This window comes from Myotis brandtii, unplaced genomic scaffold (genome assembly GCF_000412655.1).
Source record: "Myotis brandtii unplaced genomic scaffold, ASM41265v1 scaffold1182, whole genome shotgun sequence".
Classification (NCBI taxonomy): Eukaryota; Metazoa; Chordata; class Mammalia; order Chiroptera; family Vespertilionidae; genus Myotis; species Myotis brandtii.
The window spans coordinates 134,915-156,063 of NW_005354100.1; the positions used below are offsets into that span (position 1 = coordinate 134,915).

The window sequence follows — 21,149 nt, forward strand, 5'->3', positions numbered from 1 at the left end:
TTGCATCCTTCCTAATTGGACGGCCATGAATAAGTGAAATGTCTTACTATTTAGAAGAAGGTGTAAGTTTGCCACTTCTTCAGATTTCACTTTTGAAAAATCTGGTGGCTTAGAAGGGATAGAAAGATCTAGGACAGTGATGGCGAACCTTTTGAGCTCAGCGTGTCAGCATTTTGAAAAACCCTAACTTAACTCTGGTGCCGTGTCACATATAGAAATTTTTTGATATTTGCAACCATAGTAAAACAAAGACTTATATTTTTGATATTTATTTTATATATTTAAATGCCATTTAACAAAGAAAAATCAACCAAAAAAATGAGTTCGCGTGTCACCTCTGACATGCGTGTCATAGGTTCGCCATCACTGATCTAGGATGTATGACTGCAGTATAAGTTTCCAAATTGACTTATATGGTAGATATATACTATAAAACAATAACAATAGCAATAATGAAACCACTCTGGAAACAGGTAAAATCCAGTGAGACTTTTAAGACCTCTTTATCTGAAATAACCTTGAAACAGAGAAAAACAAGTTTAATGACTAATATATATTTGAAATGTGCAGGTTGGACAGCATTTGGACTTGGAATGAAACACTAAGAGGTTACATTCATGGATAACCAACAAGATAAGGCTGTTGTTGCCTCAGCCAATGGAGAAAACACTCTGAATAATGGGGTCAAAGAAAATGGTAAGGGAATTTAATTATAATACATAATGTCTCTCCCAGTAGTCCTTTGTTATTATTTTGCTATCCATAATGCTTGGACAGGTTAAGTTTAGAATGCCTCTGATATTGATGTTAATCCTAAATTTTATTCCACCAAATCTCTAACTGGGCTAGAAGGGTCTCTGAGACATATATAATCCAATCCCTTTGCTCTTCCAAATCATTTCTTTCAAATGAATACTTAAGTTCCTCAAAATCCCTAGTGAATTAGAAATATGCTCTGATGTGAGGCTTGGAACATTCAGATTCAGTATGAGCTTCCAGAACAGAGGTCTGAAGAATAGGACTGAGCCTCATAGCTTAAAACCATGAATATCCCACCTGAGCATTTTGTTACCCTGAAATCCTTGACTTTCCAATTAATTGAGCAGTCAGCCTACTTCTTTTCTACTTCTGAGGAAAGTCTCTGAAGGAAAAGCTGAATCTAAAGGAAATAATGTATTTCACTCACATGAATATTCAATATAAAATCAGGGTTGGTCTTTAACTTGTAATTTCTTATTCTAAAGCTAAAGAAACTGAAACTGAGTTTATATAATAAGATCAAGTACCTGAAACTGACCAAGGGAAGGAGAATTAATGAGTTTGGTCTAAAACCTTTAATTTTATTCCTGTCATTTTTTTCCCTTGTCTCTAGACTCAGAGAACCAGGATATGGCAATGAAGTCATTTGCAGCTCTAGAGGCTGCTGCACCTGTACAGCCTATACCCATGGTTCAAAAAGAGACCCTGATGTATCCCAGGGGTCTCTTGCCTCTGCCCTCCAAGAAACCCTGTATGCAGAGCCCTCCCTCTCCTTTGGACCTGATTGAAGCACCTGAGCATGCTGCTAATAGTGCTTCTGTGAATGCCATCTCCCTTACATCTGGTGTTGGAAAAGGCCTAAACACATGGTCACTGCCCAATGAGTGTGAGAAAGCTTCATTTGCCATAATGGAGCCTGCAGGCTTGTCAGCTCTGAATGGGGACTGCCTCATGCAGCCAAGCCGGACTTGCTTGGGCTGCTTCATGGAATCTAAGGATACAGTAGATCCTGAGCCAGGGATCAGTCTAAAAGTTGGTGATCTAAATAGGGATTATGAAACTTGTGCAGTCTCTGATATAGGGATTCAGTGTATTAATGCTGGAGAAAATATGAAATACGGAGAGCAGCTGCTCTCAGACCAGCTTCTCGGCTTCCCCCTACACAAATCAAGGGCAGGAGATAGACGAGAAGCTGAGAAACCTGACATCGACTTGGAGGATCCAGCTCAGAAAAGTTATTACGAGGCATTACTGTTAGATAAGTGCAACACGGAAGAAGCTTTGCTGGCAAATTCCAATCAGGATTGGGGTTACTTTGAGACTTTTATTAGTGAGAGTAAGATTGAACTTCTTGACCTATGTTCTAAGAATGAGCTGTCTGTCAACCTATTCTCTGAAGAAGATGTGGATAACTACATGTTTGATGATGATGAGTCAACACTGGGCAGTGATGTCTGCTCCTTGAAAATTCGATATGAGTCCTTCCAGGACAATGTCCGAGACAAGACTACCCTTCTGATGCAGGAGGATGCACAATTCAACTTTTTCCCCAGTGTATTTACTACCTGCTCCAAGCGGGAGTGTAAAAGTGGGGCCCTGAAGCAGAACAGCGATCTTTCCCAATTCAAGGTCCCTGATGTGAGCATCATCTGGGGAGAGGAAGATAAAAATCTAGACAAAAAGAAAGGCAAAGGAGAAGGGCAGGAAAATAAAGATGTAGAGAAAAATGATGGAAAGGAAAATGGAGAAAAATCTGCCTTAAATAAACCATGCAGTGGGACTGAGGAAGGGCAATTTAAGAATCCAAAACAAGGCCATCTTGCCAATTCCTTGGAGTCATCAGGGAATTTCAGTGATGACAGTTCCTTCATTGAAGTCTCTTATGATGCCATGGGAGAGATCAAAGACTGTAGCCGTTATATGGCTCGGGATAATAATTCTGGTGGCTCCTCCACCCAGCAGAACTATGGGCTGCGAGTAAAGAGAAAAGTCAGGTACAGTGAAGATTATCTATATGATGTTGACTCACTAGAGGGTGAAAAAGTAAATGAGAGGAAGGAATGGATTCCAGGTGGTTCCAAAGAGGAAGATGATGATGAATGGTGTCCCAAGAAGAGAAGAAAAGTAACCCGGAAAGAGCCCCCTGTTATTATCAAATACATTATCATCAATCGCTTTAAAGGTGAGAAGAACATGCTAGTGAAGTTGGGTAGGGTGGATGCTAGTGAGACAACAGTGAATTTGAGTGAGCATCAGCTAAACAAATATGCCAAGCTGGCGCCCTTGAAGGGCTTCTGGCAGAAGAAGAAGAAGCAGAGAAACAGCAACACAGACTCCAACAAGACACACTTATGCCCAAAGCAAATCTTTGAATCAGGTAGCTTTGAGGTGTCATTCCTGCCACCTGCTCGCAAACGAAAATGTAAACTTGGAAACAGGCACAGGATTCAAAGAATCCCATCCATGGAAACTTCAGCAAGTGCTAAGCAAATTTCATTCTACAATGATCAGAGGAAAGCTATTAGTCTTAAAGAAGATGGAAGCCTGAAAGATGCACAGAAATCACCCCCTCTGGCTGCTCCCAGCTGTGCAAATGGATCACATTTAAATAACATCACAAGCCCTGACTCAATGAAATTCAAAGCCCAAGATGCAGAATTTAAGGGGCCAGAGAGGAAAGTGCTCAACAAAATCAAATTTAAAAGTGAAGCCAAATTAAAATCTAAGAAAATCAAAGCTGGGCAAGAAAGCAAGCCAGTTGTTCAAATGAGTCCACTTTTGGAAGACAGATCCTCCAAGACTAATTTAAATAATGAAGCTATTCCTGGGACCTCAAACAGTTCCCATCTATCTGAATTTCGTGAGGCAAAGGCTGCTAAGAATTCTACTTTCCTACCAACAACCTGCTCTTCTGAAATGCCTCTATCATCTGCTAATGTTACCACCAATATACCTGTTATCCCTGGAGGGTATCTACAGACATTGTTAGATGCTTCTGACTTGTCAAATAATAGTGTTATCTCATACTTCACTCACCATTCCCCAGAACAAAATGAAGGCAGCCTCACTCATACAGAAAAATCGTTTGTACCTCTCCAACCTGACCAGGACTGTGTGCTTTCCTCACCTTCTGAGTCTGAGCTACAGCAGTCATCCCAAAACTTCAAAATGGAATCAAGCAACTATGGAAATATGTGGCCCAACAAGCCTACTTCTGGTCCCCAGGAATTTATAGCTGAAGTCTCAAGGGAGACAGCCCCAACCCAATCCAGTGAATTTGGAGTCTCCCAGGTAGTGTCCATGGAAAATAACCTCACAGCTGCAACATACAATCCAATCTGCCTCAATAGCGGTGATGGTGGTTGCAACAAGGTCCTATATGCCTCTGTGCAAGACACCCATCTTCCATCTGATGAGTCTTATCAATTATGTCACTTTAATAATGGCGAGATCTGCTTTCCTTTCCATCAAGACCCAGTCAATATAGATGATGGTAGACTATTTAGCTTTGATTCCATGGCCCCACTCTCTGTCAATTCAAGCAATTATTGCTCCTTACGCTTGAAGTCCTGTGAAAAGGATCCTGATGAGGATATCACTGATAACTTCCTGGCCCATTGTAGCCCCAAGCTGGTGATCCAGCAGAGCATTGATGAAATAGCACCACTAAAGGAATCCACTGATCTCCTTGATATCTCCAACTTCACTCCTGACAAATTCCGCCACTCTTCCCTCTCAGAGATGTCCCCACCAGACACCCCCAGTATTTCCCCTCAAATTACCAGATGTGACAGTACAAAGACACTAGGAACACTGAAGGGATTCCAAGAGGGTGTCCCAGGATCACTGAGCAATATGGACAAGATCAAGTGGGACTGCACTACCCTTCCACAACAAGTCCAAGTGGAGGATGGATTTTCTTTAAATAGTCATCAGTTTCAGTTCCATATGTTCAATGATGATGATTCTGTCAGCCTGCTCCAAAAAAACCCTTGCTTATCAACATTTGATGATCCATCTGATAAAATGAATGCCAATAACAAAGTGTTGAAATCAAGAAAGAAAAGTTTTCCCAACAAGAGTGGGTCTGTGAACCAAAGCTCTTCTCAGAAAAATACCAGGAAAAAATCCCCCAAAACCACCACCAAAGGGATTGAAAAGCCATCTGGTAAAACCTTCCGCCAGGTCCCTAAGTCAATAAAGAAAGGGAAATACATAGCTGCAATCAATGGAGAGAAAATGCAAATTGGCATTGGCCACGAGAGAGGTCAAATCAACAGCCTATGCTCCACAGGGAAGACACTAACCGAATGTATCCAACATGGTGGTCTTGGGGCCTCTATGAAGATGCCAAATCAGAAGGGACTTTCTGGAGGTTGGGCTTTGGGTAAAGACAGCAGCCCAGGCTGGAGCAACATGAGCATGGGCACCAACACCAACAGCCTCCTAGATGATGACCAGCGGGAGTTTCAGGAGCCTTCTTATATCTTGTCCAACATTGCCTCTGGTATGGCAGATGTGCAGAGATTCATGATGGCCTCCATAGAGCCCCTATGGGAGCCCACACAGCACCATGGGGACCCCAACATATTCTATTCCCCTGAGTCCAATAGTCTAAAATTAAAAACCCTCAAAATATTGGCTGGAACACCACAGGAATCTAAGAAAAAAGTCAACAGTGGGTCACCAGGAGCCACTAAGAATCACAGGTCTATCAAGGGTGTGAGTAAAAGCAATGGGAAAGCAGCAGTAGGTGATCCTGGTGGTGCACACATGCCTGGTTATAATGAGGACTCTCAATCTGCCTTCTTTGATAAAAAGTGTAATAACCTGAGTACTTTCGGTAATAATGGACCAACACACAAAAAGTTATATCGTCACAAAACCAGCACCAAGGCCCTGAGAGATGAGAAGTGTAAAGGAAAGCGTGTGGAGCGAGAACTGGTCCAAAAGGATGAGGCTGGGACAGCTTCTTTTGAAAAACTGAGGTAATACTGCACAAAATGGCTGAGATGATGCACCCTTAGCTTTCCTACTACCTGCAAAGCCTACCGTCTATCATTTTTCCCCTCTTGAAAGCAAAAGTTTGCATGAAAGAAACTGCCCATTTCCCTTCTCTTTCAAAGTAAAAAGGAAAAATAAAAGTGCATGAAAATCCCTATACTTTTAAACCACCCAAAATATTGGGCTATTTGGTTGTGGCTTGGCTAGGTATAAGCTCTAACAAGGCTACTTTTTCTGCTATCCAATATTAGCTTTTACTTATTGACAAAATAGAACTAAAAATATGCTCTTGAATGATTTGGGGAAGGGAAGGGCTTTGCAGAAAGAAAAATTTTCAACAACGGAATTAAAATGCTATACAGTCAAAAGCCAAGATTATTTAAGCAAAAAAAAAAGTAATTTGGAAAGCAAAATTTAATCGTGCAGCAATTAAGAGTGTTTTCTAGTGGCCCCTGCTATTTCTATCTTTTTCTGCATCATACGGTATTTAGTATGATGTAAACAAATTTAGATTTTGTGATCCCTTTGTGGGACATACTCTAAAACTGACTAAGATGGCATAAATTGTTTGGTTTTTCTGCAGGGATTCCGACTACAATCTCCTAAAAGCAGAAACAGCATTTTGGGTTTTACCTGTATTTGAAGAAGAGGCTCACATTTTCCAGAAAGACATTTGATGTTTCTATTTTATTTCTTTAAAAATATACCTTGTGGTATGTATGTTGACGTGTAAGTGCTTAAAGAAAAGAATTTTAAAGTGTGAGAATAAGTCTTTGAAAGCAAACTTTAATCTGATATTCTTTGTAAAAGACTTTAAAGTCACACAGTTGCACAAGAAGTTTATGCACTATTAACCCAAGGGGAAAAAAGGCAAACATTGTGCCAAACTACAAACAAGTGACTCTATTGTATATATTTTTACTTCTGTCAACATTTGGTTGTGAGTATTTGGGGAGCTTATCCCTGTTGATTTACTAGAAATATCCCAGTGATTCTTGCTATTAACCACCCCACTTTTGTGGATAGCACCTATAGATCACAGTGGAAACATATGTTGTGCTACACAATTTACCAAAACTTAAAAATGCTGTTTGAGATGTGCCAAATTTTCTTACCTCATCTCATAGATTCACCCCACAGTTTAAATAGCATTAATGGATTTTTAAGTATATTATATATGTGCATACATACATTATTTAAAATTTTCAAACTCTACTGTACTATGTGGAAACATGAAGAATTAAGCATGGCACAATAAAGGTTTGTTTATTCCATTTTTGGAGGGTTAAAATGTTGGAAAAGTCTGGAAGTGATAACAGCTAAGTCCATCAGGGACCCAAGTATATACATTTACAGAATGTTTTATAAGGAAACTTTAAAGTTTGTTTTCTAAAAGCAAAATCTGTAGCTGAAAATTATTTAAAGTGCAAAGTTATATTGCTCATACTTTATATCTCAGTTTTATATATTTTATAATAGTCTGGGATAAATTATAAAATAGCTATAAATCAACACTAATGGTAAATTAAGTACATAGATTGTTTTTATTTAAATAGTTTCCTACATGTTTTATTCCAGTTTTGTCAAAAGTGCACTCATATCATGGCTTTAGTTGTTCTCTAAGTGCTTAATCTTGCAATGCCAATGTCATTTAAAGAAAACATTAAGACATCTCAGTACAACTCTTATGGGTTACGTGTGTGTGTGTGTGTGTGTGTGTGTGTGTGTGTGTGTGTGTGTGTGATAAAATGAACAATTTGTGGTAATGATTAATTTTGAGGCCATATACACTTAGTCTGAGGATGAATAGTATTTGAAGCCACGCACTATACTTAAATTTCAATTTATATATATTTTTGAAATCACATTTTTTATTCAATCCTCCCCCCCCCTTTTTAAATTTCACAGCTCCAACATCTCTCACTGCTAGCTTTTTTCTTCCCCTTTATTTACCACTTTACTTCTAACATTTGATCTATTTTCCTTGCACAGTTGAAGGTCTGTGCATCTGATGATGGGTGCATTATGGCACAGATGAGATAATGGATGTGAAAGCGCTTTGTAGATCATAAAGTGCTATACAGATATAGGGGATTAATATTATTAATGTTGTTGGTTGTTGTTGTTGTTAACCTTACTATTCTTACTAATACTGTTACTAACCTATTAACCTTTAAATATATAGGCTGTGGGTGGGAGGGTGGAGACTAGTGGGTGGGAGAAAGGGGGATTTAAAAAAGGGGGAAGATGTTTAAAAGGAAATTTTAAGCAAAATATGAATCTACCTAGTTATTGCCACCTAACAGAGAAGAAACATTTGAAAGTAGTCAGAAATGGAAGGAAGCCTGTCACATGTATTAATATACACACTTCCCAGTCCATTAATTTTTTCACCAGCCTGCTCTACTACTTATAACTAGGTTGCAAAATGAACAAGCCTGTGTTCTTGATGGTGTGATTGTGTGTGTCTGTAGGGATGAGTGGGTGAGGAGCATTTTGTGAAGCTGCTTCAGGTCTAGAAAATTATTTACTCAAAAGGCACCAGATGAAACATGTCTCCTCCTCTACAGCTGCCATCCAAAAGGGAAAATAATCAAACTGGAACACTTTCTTCTATTTCTCCACTCTGATAGCTAGCTGTTTGCACTAAATTCTATGGCTGGTTCCTAGGAGCTGGTATTTGTTTTGGTTTTGTGTGTATGTGTGGGTTTTTTTTATATTTTGCAGCTGAATTTTGGTTTGGAATCACCAACTCTGCCTATTTTGTGAACCCCAAGACTTCAGACTTCAAAATCACCTGCTGGCAATTAAAAGAAGAAATGAATAAAATGTTCCATGAATACAATGTGTTTTGTAAAAAATAACTATGGGAGCAGTTATCTAGTTTTTCTCAGTATCAGTTCAGCTTTTCAAAAGGGGCTGAGGTGGGGTAGAAGGAAAACCTGAAACTGTTGGAAACAGTTTTCTTGTCAGACCTTGCTATTAGTCCTTTGGAATAGATAATCTTTCAGTTTCTTCTGTGGACCTCATTAGGGGCCAATTCTATGGCATGGTTCATCCCTTTCTCTAAAAAGAATTTCCATTTAAAGTGTCTTTTTATCTTTATTGTTGAGAGTATTACAGATGTCCTCCCATTTTACCACCTTCTCTCCCACCCTCCCTCCCCCAGTTCCCATCAACCCCATGCCTTCACCACCTTATTTTCTGTGTCCATGGGCAATGCATATGTGCATATAAATTGTTTAGTTAATCTCTTCCCAGCTCCTCCACCCCCTTCCCTCTGATATTCGAATATCTGTTCCATGTTTCCATGACTCTGGTCCTATTTTATTCATTATTTTATTGTGTCCACATGTAAGTGAGATCATGTGATATTTATCTTTCTCTGACTGGCTTATTTTGCTTAGCTTTTTCTTTAATTTTTTCTATGCTCTTATTGATTTTAGAAAGAGAAGAAGGAAGAGGGGTAGGGAGAGAGAAAAAAACAAACATCGATGTGAAAGAAACATCAACTGGCTGTCTCTTGTAGGCCCCCTACTGGGGATTGAGCTGCAACCTGGGCTTGTGCCCTGAACTGAAATCTAACTGGCAACCTTTTGGTGCATGAGACATCACTCAACCAACTGAGCCACACCAGCCAGGGCTACAGTGCAATCTTTTAATCCCTGAAGCCTGCATTTCCCATTTTATGAATCAATCATATGAGATCAAGAAGACATGCCCGGGTAGAGTGGCCAGATTTATGCTTAGCTTTTTTTATTGGCCTACAGTACATTATATAATTTTTAATATATGTAAATTTTATTATTAACATATAAATTAGTGACCTGTAACCACTCTGTATAAAAATATAACAAGAATCCAAGTTGAGAAATGAGCAATAGGGCAAGTCAGAAGATGCTTATTCTCTTAATTATACTTAATATCCCACTCAGTACATGATGTTCTGTGTTCTTTAGTTTTTAAAGCTTTGTTGATCCTGTCTCTCCTCTCACAATTCTTTTGTCTTTTAATTTTAACTCACACTTCTTTTTTTTTCTGTCACAACATAGTAAGCCTGACTTTTTGGAGATTTCTTATTCAACCAGCTGCCATAGTGGAGTGAGGACCAATGATATAAAAATAGTGTTTTGCCCTAACACTGGTATCTCAAGTCAGATATATGAAATTTTCCTTGGTCTGAAATTTCTGATTGCCATTACCTATAAACCTCTCCTTTCTGAGAAGCTTCTCCCTATTAATGCCTTCCCAAATTAATCCCATTTAATTTTTACTTTCCTGAACATGGTATTCACCCTTATTCTTCTTACTTAATCTCAGTCCTTGCTTTAGGATTTTTTTCTTTTATATTCTCATATTCCACTTCCCCAAAGTGTCAGAATATAAGAACCTTAATCAGGCTACTTCTGGCGGAAGTTCAAAGAAGAATCTTCTCACTCTTAATTACCTTTAATTGCTTTTGCCACTTCCAAATCTAATTTTAAACACATGTTGAGAGAGAGAGAGAGAGAGAGAGAGAGAGAGAGAGAGAGAGAGAGTTATGTCACATGACTGAGGAACGTTGGAAACTTTTTATTTGAAAATCTGTACAAACAGATCTGATCCCCTTTCTAACTTGGTTAGGTGCTGGACTGTGTGGAGCAGGGTGTTAAAACAGTGGCCTTGACCAAGGTTCTTCAAGACTTTGGGATTATGTTTGGGCTTGAACCAATGGCCTCTCCAGTGTCTCATACTCCACCTTCCTATGCTTCCTCCCAGCTTTCTCTTCTGACTTCTTGTTACTCTGCAATTATGTGTGAAGGCCTTACTGTTTCCTAAATGTTTTCAAACCTCCTGCACTATCTTGAGCATCACTTCTTTAGCCATCTCCCTGAAGTCCTTGGTGCTAGGTGGGCTTTTGTGACAACTTTCATCTTCTCTGAACTTTTTCTTTGCTGGGATACAACTGTATGTATGCTGGGGAGAGGGAGGTAAGTGTGTGTATAACAGAGAAGCATAAAAGATGCTTCACAAGCTGTAAACAGCTCTGGCATCCTATGTTCTGTTATGTGAGGTTCTGCCATTTTAGTGAGTTTCCATTTTAGTGGGTTGTTATCAACATTTACTTCCTAAAGCAGAAAAACCATATCCAAGGACCTTTTAATCAAGCTTGCTCTTACCAAGTTGAATCAGTGTGATGCAGATTTACCACATCTGTAATTTACAGATGCTCTCAGAACAGTTCCAAAAATTGAAGAGAGCTGAGTTTCTGCACTGAAGAGGAGAATGGAGCACTAGCTTGTCCTAACTATTACTAGAACTAGAAATGTTTGTTTTCTCCTGTATTATTGAGAAGTTCTCTAATTTAAGGAGTTTTGTTTTCATTTAGGGTTTTTAATGACTGCCCACTTCTATAGAAATATGACGTTTTTATGAAATAAAAATAAAATGAGATTTCTTTTCTAATCATAAAATTCATTAAGCAAATCATTACATTTAGGAGGTTTAGTACCAAAATCAAACATTTTAGTAACAAATAGGGATCTTGTCAATATAATGTAGGCCAGGAATTTTGTAAGTGTCTCAAGTACCTGCATAAAAATGAAGAAAAAATTAGCTGGCTGTTTAAACTTGGGAAACACTGTAATCTGCTTGAGGGTCCTCAGCCAGCATAGCATTATTTTGATGATAGTACTCAGGCTATCCTTTAAGACACATTTTTTTTTTACTCAGAGCATTAAATAGTAGCTACAGTCATGAAGCAAAATCCCCATTACAGCTACATGATACTTGAGATGTACTCTTGGTTTCAGAATTATAACTAAGAGGTTAAACATTAGAGAAGGACAATGTAAAAGAGAGAGGCTTAGTACAAAGTTGAAGGTGAATGAGGCTTTTAAAATCAGTATCTGGGTAAATACATACTAACATTAACACTTATCAACAGGAGATAAAAAGGATGTACATCCTCTAACAGGCTCACTGATTTCTGAATCTTAAAAAGACATGCCCCTCAAAAAGAAAAAAAGGAGATATTTAAATCATTTTGCCTCTTTGAGAGACACCTAGTTTCACAGCACAAAAAGAAAAGGCTTAGAATGAAAACTTGAAGAGGCCTTTTGTTTTTGACTCCTAGTGAGGAGTGAGAAAGCTTAAGATGCTCTACTGCGATATATGTAGCACTGACTAGGGTCTGCTACTTGCAGAGTTTTGAATGTACTGTCCTTAATTTAATTTCCATAAAACTGAATGCACCTCTTTAGTAAGTTACTGATTTATGGTGCTAAAAACCTATCAACCCCATTTTTCTCTTCTCCCAAGCCCCTTACATATTTAAGAAAATTTAAAATAAAAGTATTAGAAGCCCTTTTTATGAATGTAACCTGAGTTTCTGTTTGATATATGACACTCCAACTTTAAAAAGTTAAGAAATTATTTGCCTTTTTTCTTTTAGAGTTAAGTTTTATAATCTGTAGAGTCAATTGAAGTATAAAGGTTAAGAATCAGTCTTAAGACGCCTACAAAATCTTGTATATTTTTAAGTGTGCTAATTTGTAACATATTTTGTAAGTGTATATTTTTCTTAGAAAAGTGCTGTGAAGTGTCTGTATGTGAGAGTTTTCCTTTTGTGCACCATTAGGTGCTAATAAAAGGATATTTACTTCAAAGTTTCTGGTTTTAGAAACCACAATACAAAGAAAAATACACTTTGTTGGAAATTTTGTAACACAAAACATGTTGTGAAAGAGTATAGTGATCTTGTGCAAAAGAAAATGAACATTTGTGAGCTTCTTGCTGTTTTATAGATTTTCTTGTAAATTATTCTTGTAACACCTCTGGTTTTGTTGTTCTTGTTGAAAAGGTTTTAAATATTTGTGACTGAGTGTATGGTGAAACTGTCATAATGTTACCTAGCTGAGTTTTGTTGTTTATGGAACAAATAAAAAGAAAAAGTTTAAAATACTGCTTTAGAATTATATGTATCAGAAATCGAACCATTTCTAATTAAATTCTATGTCCCAAATAAAAAGTTCTTCATTGTCTAGAGCAGTGTTTCTCAAACTATCTATGGTGAAGTACCAATGTTTTTTTCTCAAATCCATCACAGACTGATATTATCATGTAACAAAATAAGAATGAATTATTAAAGTGAAGAGGAAAACATATTCAAAATAAAAGCCCTAATGTATTCAATTCAACATGTAAAATTACTTAAAACAAACGTAGGGGAAAAGAAAAGAATTGCAAAACTTTGGTATTCTGTTTGATTCAATTTGATTAATGTCAAATTGCCATAGAAGGCTCTAACCCAGTGGTTCCCAATGTGGGGCATATGTTCCACAGGGGGGCAATTTGATTTTTAAGGGGGACAATTCGAGAATGAGTTATTAACAGAGAATTTTTTTTGCATTTCTTATGGTTCTAGGGGCCTCATATACAGCATATAAATATATATTGTGACATACTTATTCATTTCAGTTTTCTATTATATGATTTGAAATTTTATTTGCTATTTTTTCATATCACTTCATATTATTGTTATTTTTTTTAACAATTTCTTAGTGATTTCTTCCTCAGTTCAACTTGTCCCTTCGTTCTTTTATTTTTCTCTTTCATGGATGCCCTGTTCTTTGGAAGCTTATTTAGACCAAATTAATGGCCTTTTAGGCTTCCTCCACATAAATAGGAGTTCACTTTTTGAATAATAAGAATTATATGTCACGGGGGGGGGGGCACATCAGGATTTTAGAGATGCTTAGGTGGGGCATGGCCAATAAAGGTTGGGAACCACTGCTCTAACTATTCTTTAAGAAATACTTTGAGTAGGATTAACAGTGTTACCATCATCTGGGAACTTGTTCAGAATGCTGAATTTTAGGTCTTACACTAATTCTACTGAATCAGAATTTGAATTTTAACAAGTTTCCTAGTTGATATGTGTGGATGTTAAAGTTTGAGAAGCACTGGACTAGAGTTTTATGCAGAGAATTTTTCTGTCTCTCAAATTGAGGAATCATTTTCCAGTGTGTCCAGTCTTCAAAGACCTTGGAACAAATGGTGTTCTTTTTTGTGGTCTAGATTGATTCTGCAGAGATGCAGTTCTCTCAAAGTGTCAAAGATATTTATTGAAAGTAATAAATGCTAATTTGCCTGGTACCCAAAATATGTCAAATTTTCCATAATTCCCTACAGTTCCTACATCATTTTACTTACCATTCACCCATGGACCCTGTTTTCTTTAATCAGTACTTTCACAAATTCTATTCTTACTGTGCTCAGTATTATAATATTTGATATGTCTAGAAATATTAGAGTCACCCATTAGTGCCTGGAACCCTGGCTAACCACAGGAAGGTCAGTGTGGTACACACGAGCTAATAGCCACTTCATTAGTCTTAAATATCATTACTCAAAGAAATTGAAAAATGCTTAGGATCTTATTTCCATTCACCATTTCATAGCACTCTATTACTCAGTTCCCAGCCTGTATTTTCAGTTATAAGCTGCCTATCTCCACTTGGACATTCTGCAATTTCCTTAGACTTATTTATTCAATTTCATTTCATAATCTCTTTACCCTTTGAGTGTGCTCTAGCTTAGCGAATGATGCTACCATTCATCCAAGTCAGAAAGTCAGAGAGAAAGGTTCACCAGCAACTCCTTTCTCTTCCATCCTCAAATTCAACTGGCCACTGTCAGTGTTCCTGCCTATCTCCATTGTCACTGCCTTAATTCAAACTTTCATGGTACTTTACCTGGATTCTTACAAACATTGCCATAATTCAGTGATATCATATCTGGAAATTTTCAAATAAGAAAAAATAAATGACTGTAGAGTTTCCAACTTTTTAATTTGCTAAGTAAAGATATTTTAAAAATAAAATTATTATCAACAAACAACAGGTATTGACAAAGATGTGAAGAAAAGGGAACCCTCATGCCTTGATGGTGGGAATGCAGATTGTTGTAGCCACTATGGAAAACAGTATGGAGTTTCCTCAATAAATGAAAAATAGACCTACCATATAAAATAGTAATTCCACTTCTGGGTATTTATCCAAAGAAATCCAAAACACTAATTTGAAAAGATATGTGCACCCCTGTTTATTACAGCATTATTTACAATAGCCAAGATATAGCAGCAACCTAAGTGCAAAAAAATAGATTGAATAAAGAAGATGTGGTACATGAATACAATGAAATATTATTCAGCCATAAAAAAGAACAAAATCTTACCATTTGCAAGAGCATGGCTGGACCTAGAGGGTATTATGCTAGGTGAAAAATGTTGGACAGAGAAAGATAAATACCATATGATTTCACTTATGTGTGGAATCTAAAGAACAAAATAAACAAACAAACAAAATAAAAACAGACTTAGATACAGAGAATAGACTGTATGATTGCCAGAGGGGATGGGGGTTGGGAAGCTAGGTGGAAAAGGTGACGAAATTAAGAAGTACAAATTGGTAGTTGCCAAATAGTCATGGGGATGAAGTATAGCATAAGGAATATAGTAAATGATATTATAATAACTACATATAATGGCAGGTGAGTACTAAACTTATTAGGGGGATCGCTTCATAAATTATATAAATATCTGACCACTATGTTGTAATCTAAAACTAATATAAAATTATATTGAATTTAAACTGTAATTGAAAAAAAAGATAGCCACTGGATGTTTTAGCTAATGCAATAAAACACAATAAAGACATGAGGATGAATAGATAGAACAGACAAAAAGGAGGTGATACTGTTCTCATTATTTATAAATAATATAATTATAAATCTGAAAGTTTCAAGAAAATAGTCTGAAAAAATGTTACAATTAATTGAAAGTTTAGTAAATAAGATGGTCACAAATGTGAGATATAGCTTTAGTTTTTTCAGCAATATTCATTTAGAAAGGATAATAAAAACAGTTTGTATATTTATATATACAAATAAATATACACTTCAAAGGACTTTATTTGATGAAAAATAACTAAACATTAATGGAGGCCTAAAGCAGACCTAAATAAATGAAGAGCAGTGTCACATTTCTGGATGAGATCACACAATATTGTACAGATAATACTTCTCAAATTAATCAACAAATAAAATACAATTCCAATTAAATTCCACCATGTGTTTTCTGGAACTTAACATAGTGATTTTAAATTCATTAGAAAAAAAAGGCATAAGAATGAACAAAAACAATGGGAAGAAAAAGAGAAAGAAGTTGATCTGACAGCTATTAAAATATACTGTGAAGCTACAATAATTGAAAGTGTGGTCCATATTTTAATATTTTCAGTATATACTGCTACAACTAATATATACAATAGCAGTTTTGTGTTGTTCAAAAAGTTGAAATAAATGCTCTCGTACTATAAAACATAAAATAAATGAACTATTTATTATCAATACACAGAAAATGATTTTTTTTAAATATATTTTATTGATTTTTTACAGAGAGGAAGGGAGAGGGATAGAGAGTTAGAAACATCGATGAAAGAGAAACATCGACCAGCTGCCTCCTGCACACCCCCCACTGGGGATGTGCCTGCTGCAACCAAGGTACATGCCCTTGACTAGAATCGAACCCAGGACCCTTCAGTCTTCAAGCTGACGCTCTATCCACTGAGCCAAACCAGTCAGGGCCAGAAAATGATTTTAACACCATGGTCTTTTCTCTCATGGGCCATGAGAGAATGAAAGCAACGATTACTTGAAAAAGTAAAAAGAGATTTTGACTTTCAGGGATAAAGATAATGAGAGGCAGAGCATTTAAAACCCCCAGGATTGGATCCCTCTAATGTTCTGAAGCTTTATTTCTCCCAATTTTCATGAGTTCCCTGTGTGATAGAAATTAAAAATGTATATTCTTCACTCTATGCAGGATTCAGAGGTGTATTCTGGTGAAGATGGCCTTAAAGATTCTTGAACTAACAATGGCAGAGTTGGAGTGGATGAGTGGTCTCATTTTTTCCCAGTGGTTTCACATCTTTTTCCCCCTCTTGGCCAAAGTTGACAGCACCAGAGCATAGGGGGAAGATGGCAGGTCATTTGTCAAAATGCATTTTTTATCTGTCTTGGAGTTGAACTTTCGATGGAGTTAATTTGGGGGAAGAGGGATTATGACACTGTTTTAATACAGTATTTTATCTAAAGTAATTGGAGTTTTGGTTATTAAACTTTTCAGGCCACAAGCCAGTTTAAGAATCTAATAAAATGAATGGGCCCTAACTGGTTTGGCTCAGTGGATAGAGCGTCGGCTTGCAGACTGAAGGATCCCAGGTTCGATTCCGGTCAAGGGCATGTACCTTGGTTGCAGGCACATCCCCAGCAGGGAGTGTGCAGGAGGCAGCTGAATCAATGTTTCTAACTCTCTATCCCTCTCTCTTCCTCTCTCTAAAAAAACAATAAAATATATTTTAAAAAATGAATGGGCCATCACCACAGAAAAATGAACATATTCAGAAATATTCATAGAATTTTAGAGGATTCACAGATTAGAAAATTCTGTATTAGGGGTGTGAATTCCCCAGAACATCCTCCCCATATATAATTGAGTTTCTTAATCTATCTACTCCTCTTACTGACCCAAGGTAATAACTCTGATTTATTTATTATCTATGTGGTAGTCATGTTAAATGAGCTATCGCTTCTCACAATAACCCTGCAAGGGAGGCATTGTCCTTATTTTACATTTAAGAAAATTAGGACATACTGAGGTAAAGTATACTGCCTCTGAATCACACAACTAATGGTCTTCAAGTAGCTGACAAAACCTTCTGTTCATGGCTCTAACTCAAGACATTTACAGTATAAACCATATTGTCTCTACTACTTCAAAAATATGATGATAAATATCAATACTGTGTCAGGTCTTGTGCTAGATGCTAAGAAAACTATATATATATAGCATGCCTTGTTCTCTAAGAGCCCACAAATGAAACAGAGAGGTACATTGTAATAATTTAAACAAGAATACATACACTCACTGCTCAGTTTAAGTTGAATAATCACATGTAAAGTAACTAATCATTTTCTGTCCTTAAGCACCTGACAAGAAAAAACCTTAACCATTTGTTTAATATGGTTTTATTGAATTTTAGAGAGAGGAAGTGAAAGGGATAGAGAGATAGAAACCTCGATGAAAGAGGTTGCCTCCTGCATGCCCCAAACTGGGGATGCAGTCTGCAACATGGGCATATTCCCTGACCAGGAATCAAACCAATGACCTCTTGATTCGATGACCATTGAGCCACACCTGCCAGGTCAATCCATTTTTATGGAGGAACTAATGTCATAAAATGTTACACCCAATAACTAATATCTCACCTTCAACCTTTTCTCCTATTTTGGTATCAGAGTGGATAGTGAGCCTAGATCCACCACTTACTAGCTCTGTGATTTGGGGCAAATTATTATCGCTGTATCCTAGAGTCTCTGTAAAAAAAAAAATCACAACAACCACCACCACAGTTTAACAAGTCTATCACTTCCATTGGCTTATCATGAATTAAAAATTACAGTTGTGAAGTCTTGGCACCAAGTGGGCAGTCAGGTAATACTTACCACTTGCTATTGTTTAACAGATGTGTGCAAGTGTTGTCCTAATAGTTCTTATTTGAATTCCTTATAAATCATTCCAGCTATTGATCCTCAAGTATTTGTCTTTTTATTAAGCTATGAACTAAGAAACTAAGTAAACCCCTGGCTCAAAAAGCTCTTGATCTTTGTTTGGATAAAGATGTCATTTTAAAGATGAAATTTAAAGAGTCAATTGTGTACAATAATATGCATAGTGGTTCTATTAATAAAGTTAATGTATTCTCAGTGGCAGAGTGAGATAGTTAAAAGTTACAAATCATTAATATATCTGGCTTCTATGTTCTATCTCTGGCTTTGCCATTAAATTAGTGTAAGAACTTGGACAAGTCACTTTTCTTCTGGACCTCAATTTTCCCATCTGGAAAACTTAGCTTAGCATTTAAGAGCATGGAGTGTGAAGGAGACTGCCTGGGATTGAATCCAAGCTTCTCTTGCTAACAATAAGATCTACTTCAATTTCTCCATTAGTAAAAGGGGAATAATTATGGTACCTATTTGACAGGATTTGGAGAAGAATTAAATGAGACAATGCATGCAAAGCATTTGAAATAGTGGCTGGTTCATATATGTTTGATAAATGTTAGGTATTATTATATTAGAAGGCCCTTCTTTTTAATTTAAAAGTTATGATTCAATGTATTATCTGGGCTGTTATGGCAAAATTAGAAAATACTGAAGCAGCTATGGACATTTGCTCAATTAATTAATCAATTAATTAAGTCAACAAGTTATTGTTGAGCCTCTACTATATGCCAGGAACTGTGCTAGGTACTGACTATGCCACTGAACAAAATGGGACTTTGACTGTCTTCTCATAAAACTTATATGAGCCCAAAATTATTTTGATTATGAACATATCACTTAAAATTAAACTAATAGCCTTGAAGGAAAGGTACATACTTTTATGAGAAGCACTGACAAAATACTTGACATGATACTGGAGTTAGAACCCTAAGGATGAGTATGATTTACCTAGGTCAGTGGTCGGCAAACTGCGGCTCAGGAGCCACATGCGGCTCTTTGACCCCTTGAGTGTGGCTCTTCCACAAAATACCGACTTCTGTGCATGGGCCACAAAGTTTCAATCGCACTGTACGTGCGCGCCCGCACGTGGTATTTTGTGGGAGAGCCACACTCAAGGGGCCAAAGAGCCGCGTGTGGCTCGCGAGCCGCAGTTTGCCGACCACTGACCTAGGTGAAGAGAAAAATTGAGGTGAGATTGGGGGACATCCCAGGAACACTGCATGCAAAGGTTCTTTGTCAGGAGGAAGCACACAGTACTTAAGTAACCTAAAGACATCCAGTGTGGTTGGAAATGAGTAGAAAAGTAAGGACAGAGAGCAATGCTTCATGTGTTCTAATTTAGCCACATTTTATAGGAATTTTAATTATGCAAATTTGAGATAGTACAATACAAATATTGAGTTTTGACGATGTGCAGCTTTTTAAATAGTTCAAATAAAAAATTCATCAGGAAAGCATAAGTAATTTTAAATTGGGCAGTTATGAGAAGGATAAATTGTGTTATGCTATTTTGGCCATTAGATAGAAATATTGTCTGTCTTTTGTCACAATTATACCAACTTTATTATGTAAGCTCATCATGGACACACATAAAATGCAGACAGACACATTTATCTTTGGTTTTGAATTAATCTCACTGGACCTAATTTTCTTCCTCTCAAAGTTGGCCTTCTAAGTGTCCTCCCAGCTCAGGCTTAGTTTCTAACCTTAAAATGCATAAACATTCATGTACAATAACTATATCAGTCTAACTTAATATACCAAACTATCCTGAACTGTAAGATATTTAAAATATGCATTTGCTTTTGTATATATTTTCAAAGAGTGCTAGTAAGTGAGAAAACGTCCCTTTGCATGTTATAAGAGTTATTTAACTCAGTCACTGGATGCCTCAGGAAATTGAATATTGGGAATTGAATATGCCTCAGGTTCTAAAGAAACAAACACATTATCCCTTCTTCCTATGTTAAAATTAAAAAGAGAAAGCCTATATTCTCATTACATAAGCATAAGTTCATGTTAAGTAGGTACAAGTTGAAGATATACAAAGTTCTTTCAACAAGTCAAATGTAAACTGCTTACAAATATTTTAAGCATTAAAATTATCAAAATGAAAAGGAACATTTACAATGAATCAAATAAATAATGGGGCAGCATATACTCTTGTACAAATCAGTAACTTTGCCTCTATTTACCAAGTTTTCCCAGATGTCTTGCTGACCAGGATAAGACCATTTTAGTCTTTCCTATTTTATGGTGTAAAAAAATAACTTTCAAATAGTTTACCCTTCTTAAAATGAAATATTTTCCATTGATTATTTCTAAAGAATTATATGTCTCACAAAAAAATAAACAAATAAACAAAATAATTTATCAAAAAAAAGAATTATATGAGAGGCAAATTATTTTCTCTTCATTCTATAATCTATAATAATAAAAGCATAATATGCTAATTAGACGAGACATCCTTCCGGATGACCTTCAGGACAAAGCCGGGGCTGCGAAGGAAGCCTGGATTCGGGGTGCCTGCTGGTGGCTGGAGGAAAGCCCGTGTCCCAGGTGCCGGAGGGAAGCTGGTGCCAGCAGCCAGGGGAAGGAAGGCCTACTCTTTTTTTTTTAATTCTTTTTTTTTATTATTGCTTAAAATATTGCAAAGAGTAGTACATTTGTCTCCTTTTTTCCCCTTTGACCTTCCCACAGCCTCCCCTACCCCCCCCCAGTGTCTTGTGTCCATTGGTTATGCTTATATGCATGCATACACGTCCTTTGGTTGATCTCTT

At 36.8% G+C, this 21,149-nt stretch overlaps 1 protein-coding gene across 1 annotated transcript; it reads left to right on the plus strand.

The window, feature by feature from the left end:
* Positions 1–598: 598 nt before the first annotated feature.
* On the plus strand, positions 599–8,608 carry KIAA2022 (KIAA2022 ortholog). Its single transcript, XM_005858454.2, has 3 exons — positions 599–696; positions 1,373–5,747; positions 6,347–8,608. Exons 1-3 carry the CDS (start codon positions 618–620, stop codon positions 6,438–6,440), a joined length of 4,548 nt encoding a protein of 1,515 aa, XP_005858516.1. The 5' UTR covers positions 599–617; the 3' UTR covers positions 6,441–8,608.
* Positions 8,609–21,149: the final 12,541 nt, after the last annotated feature.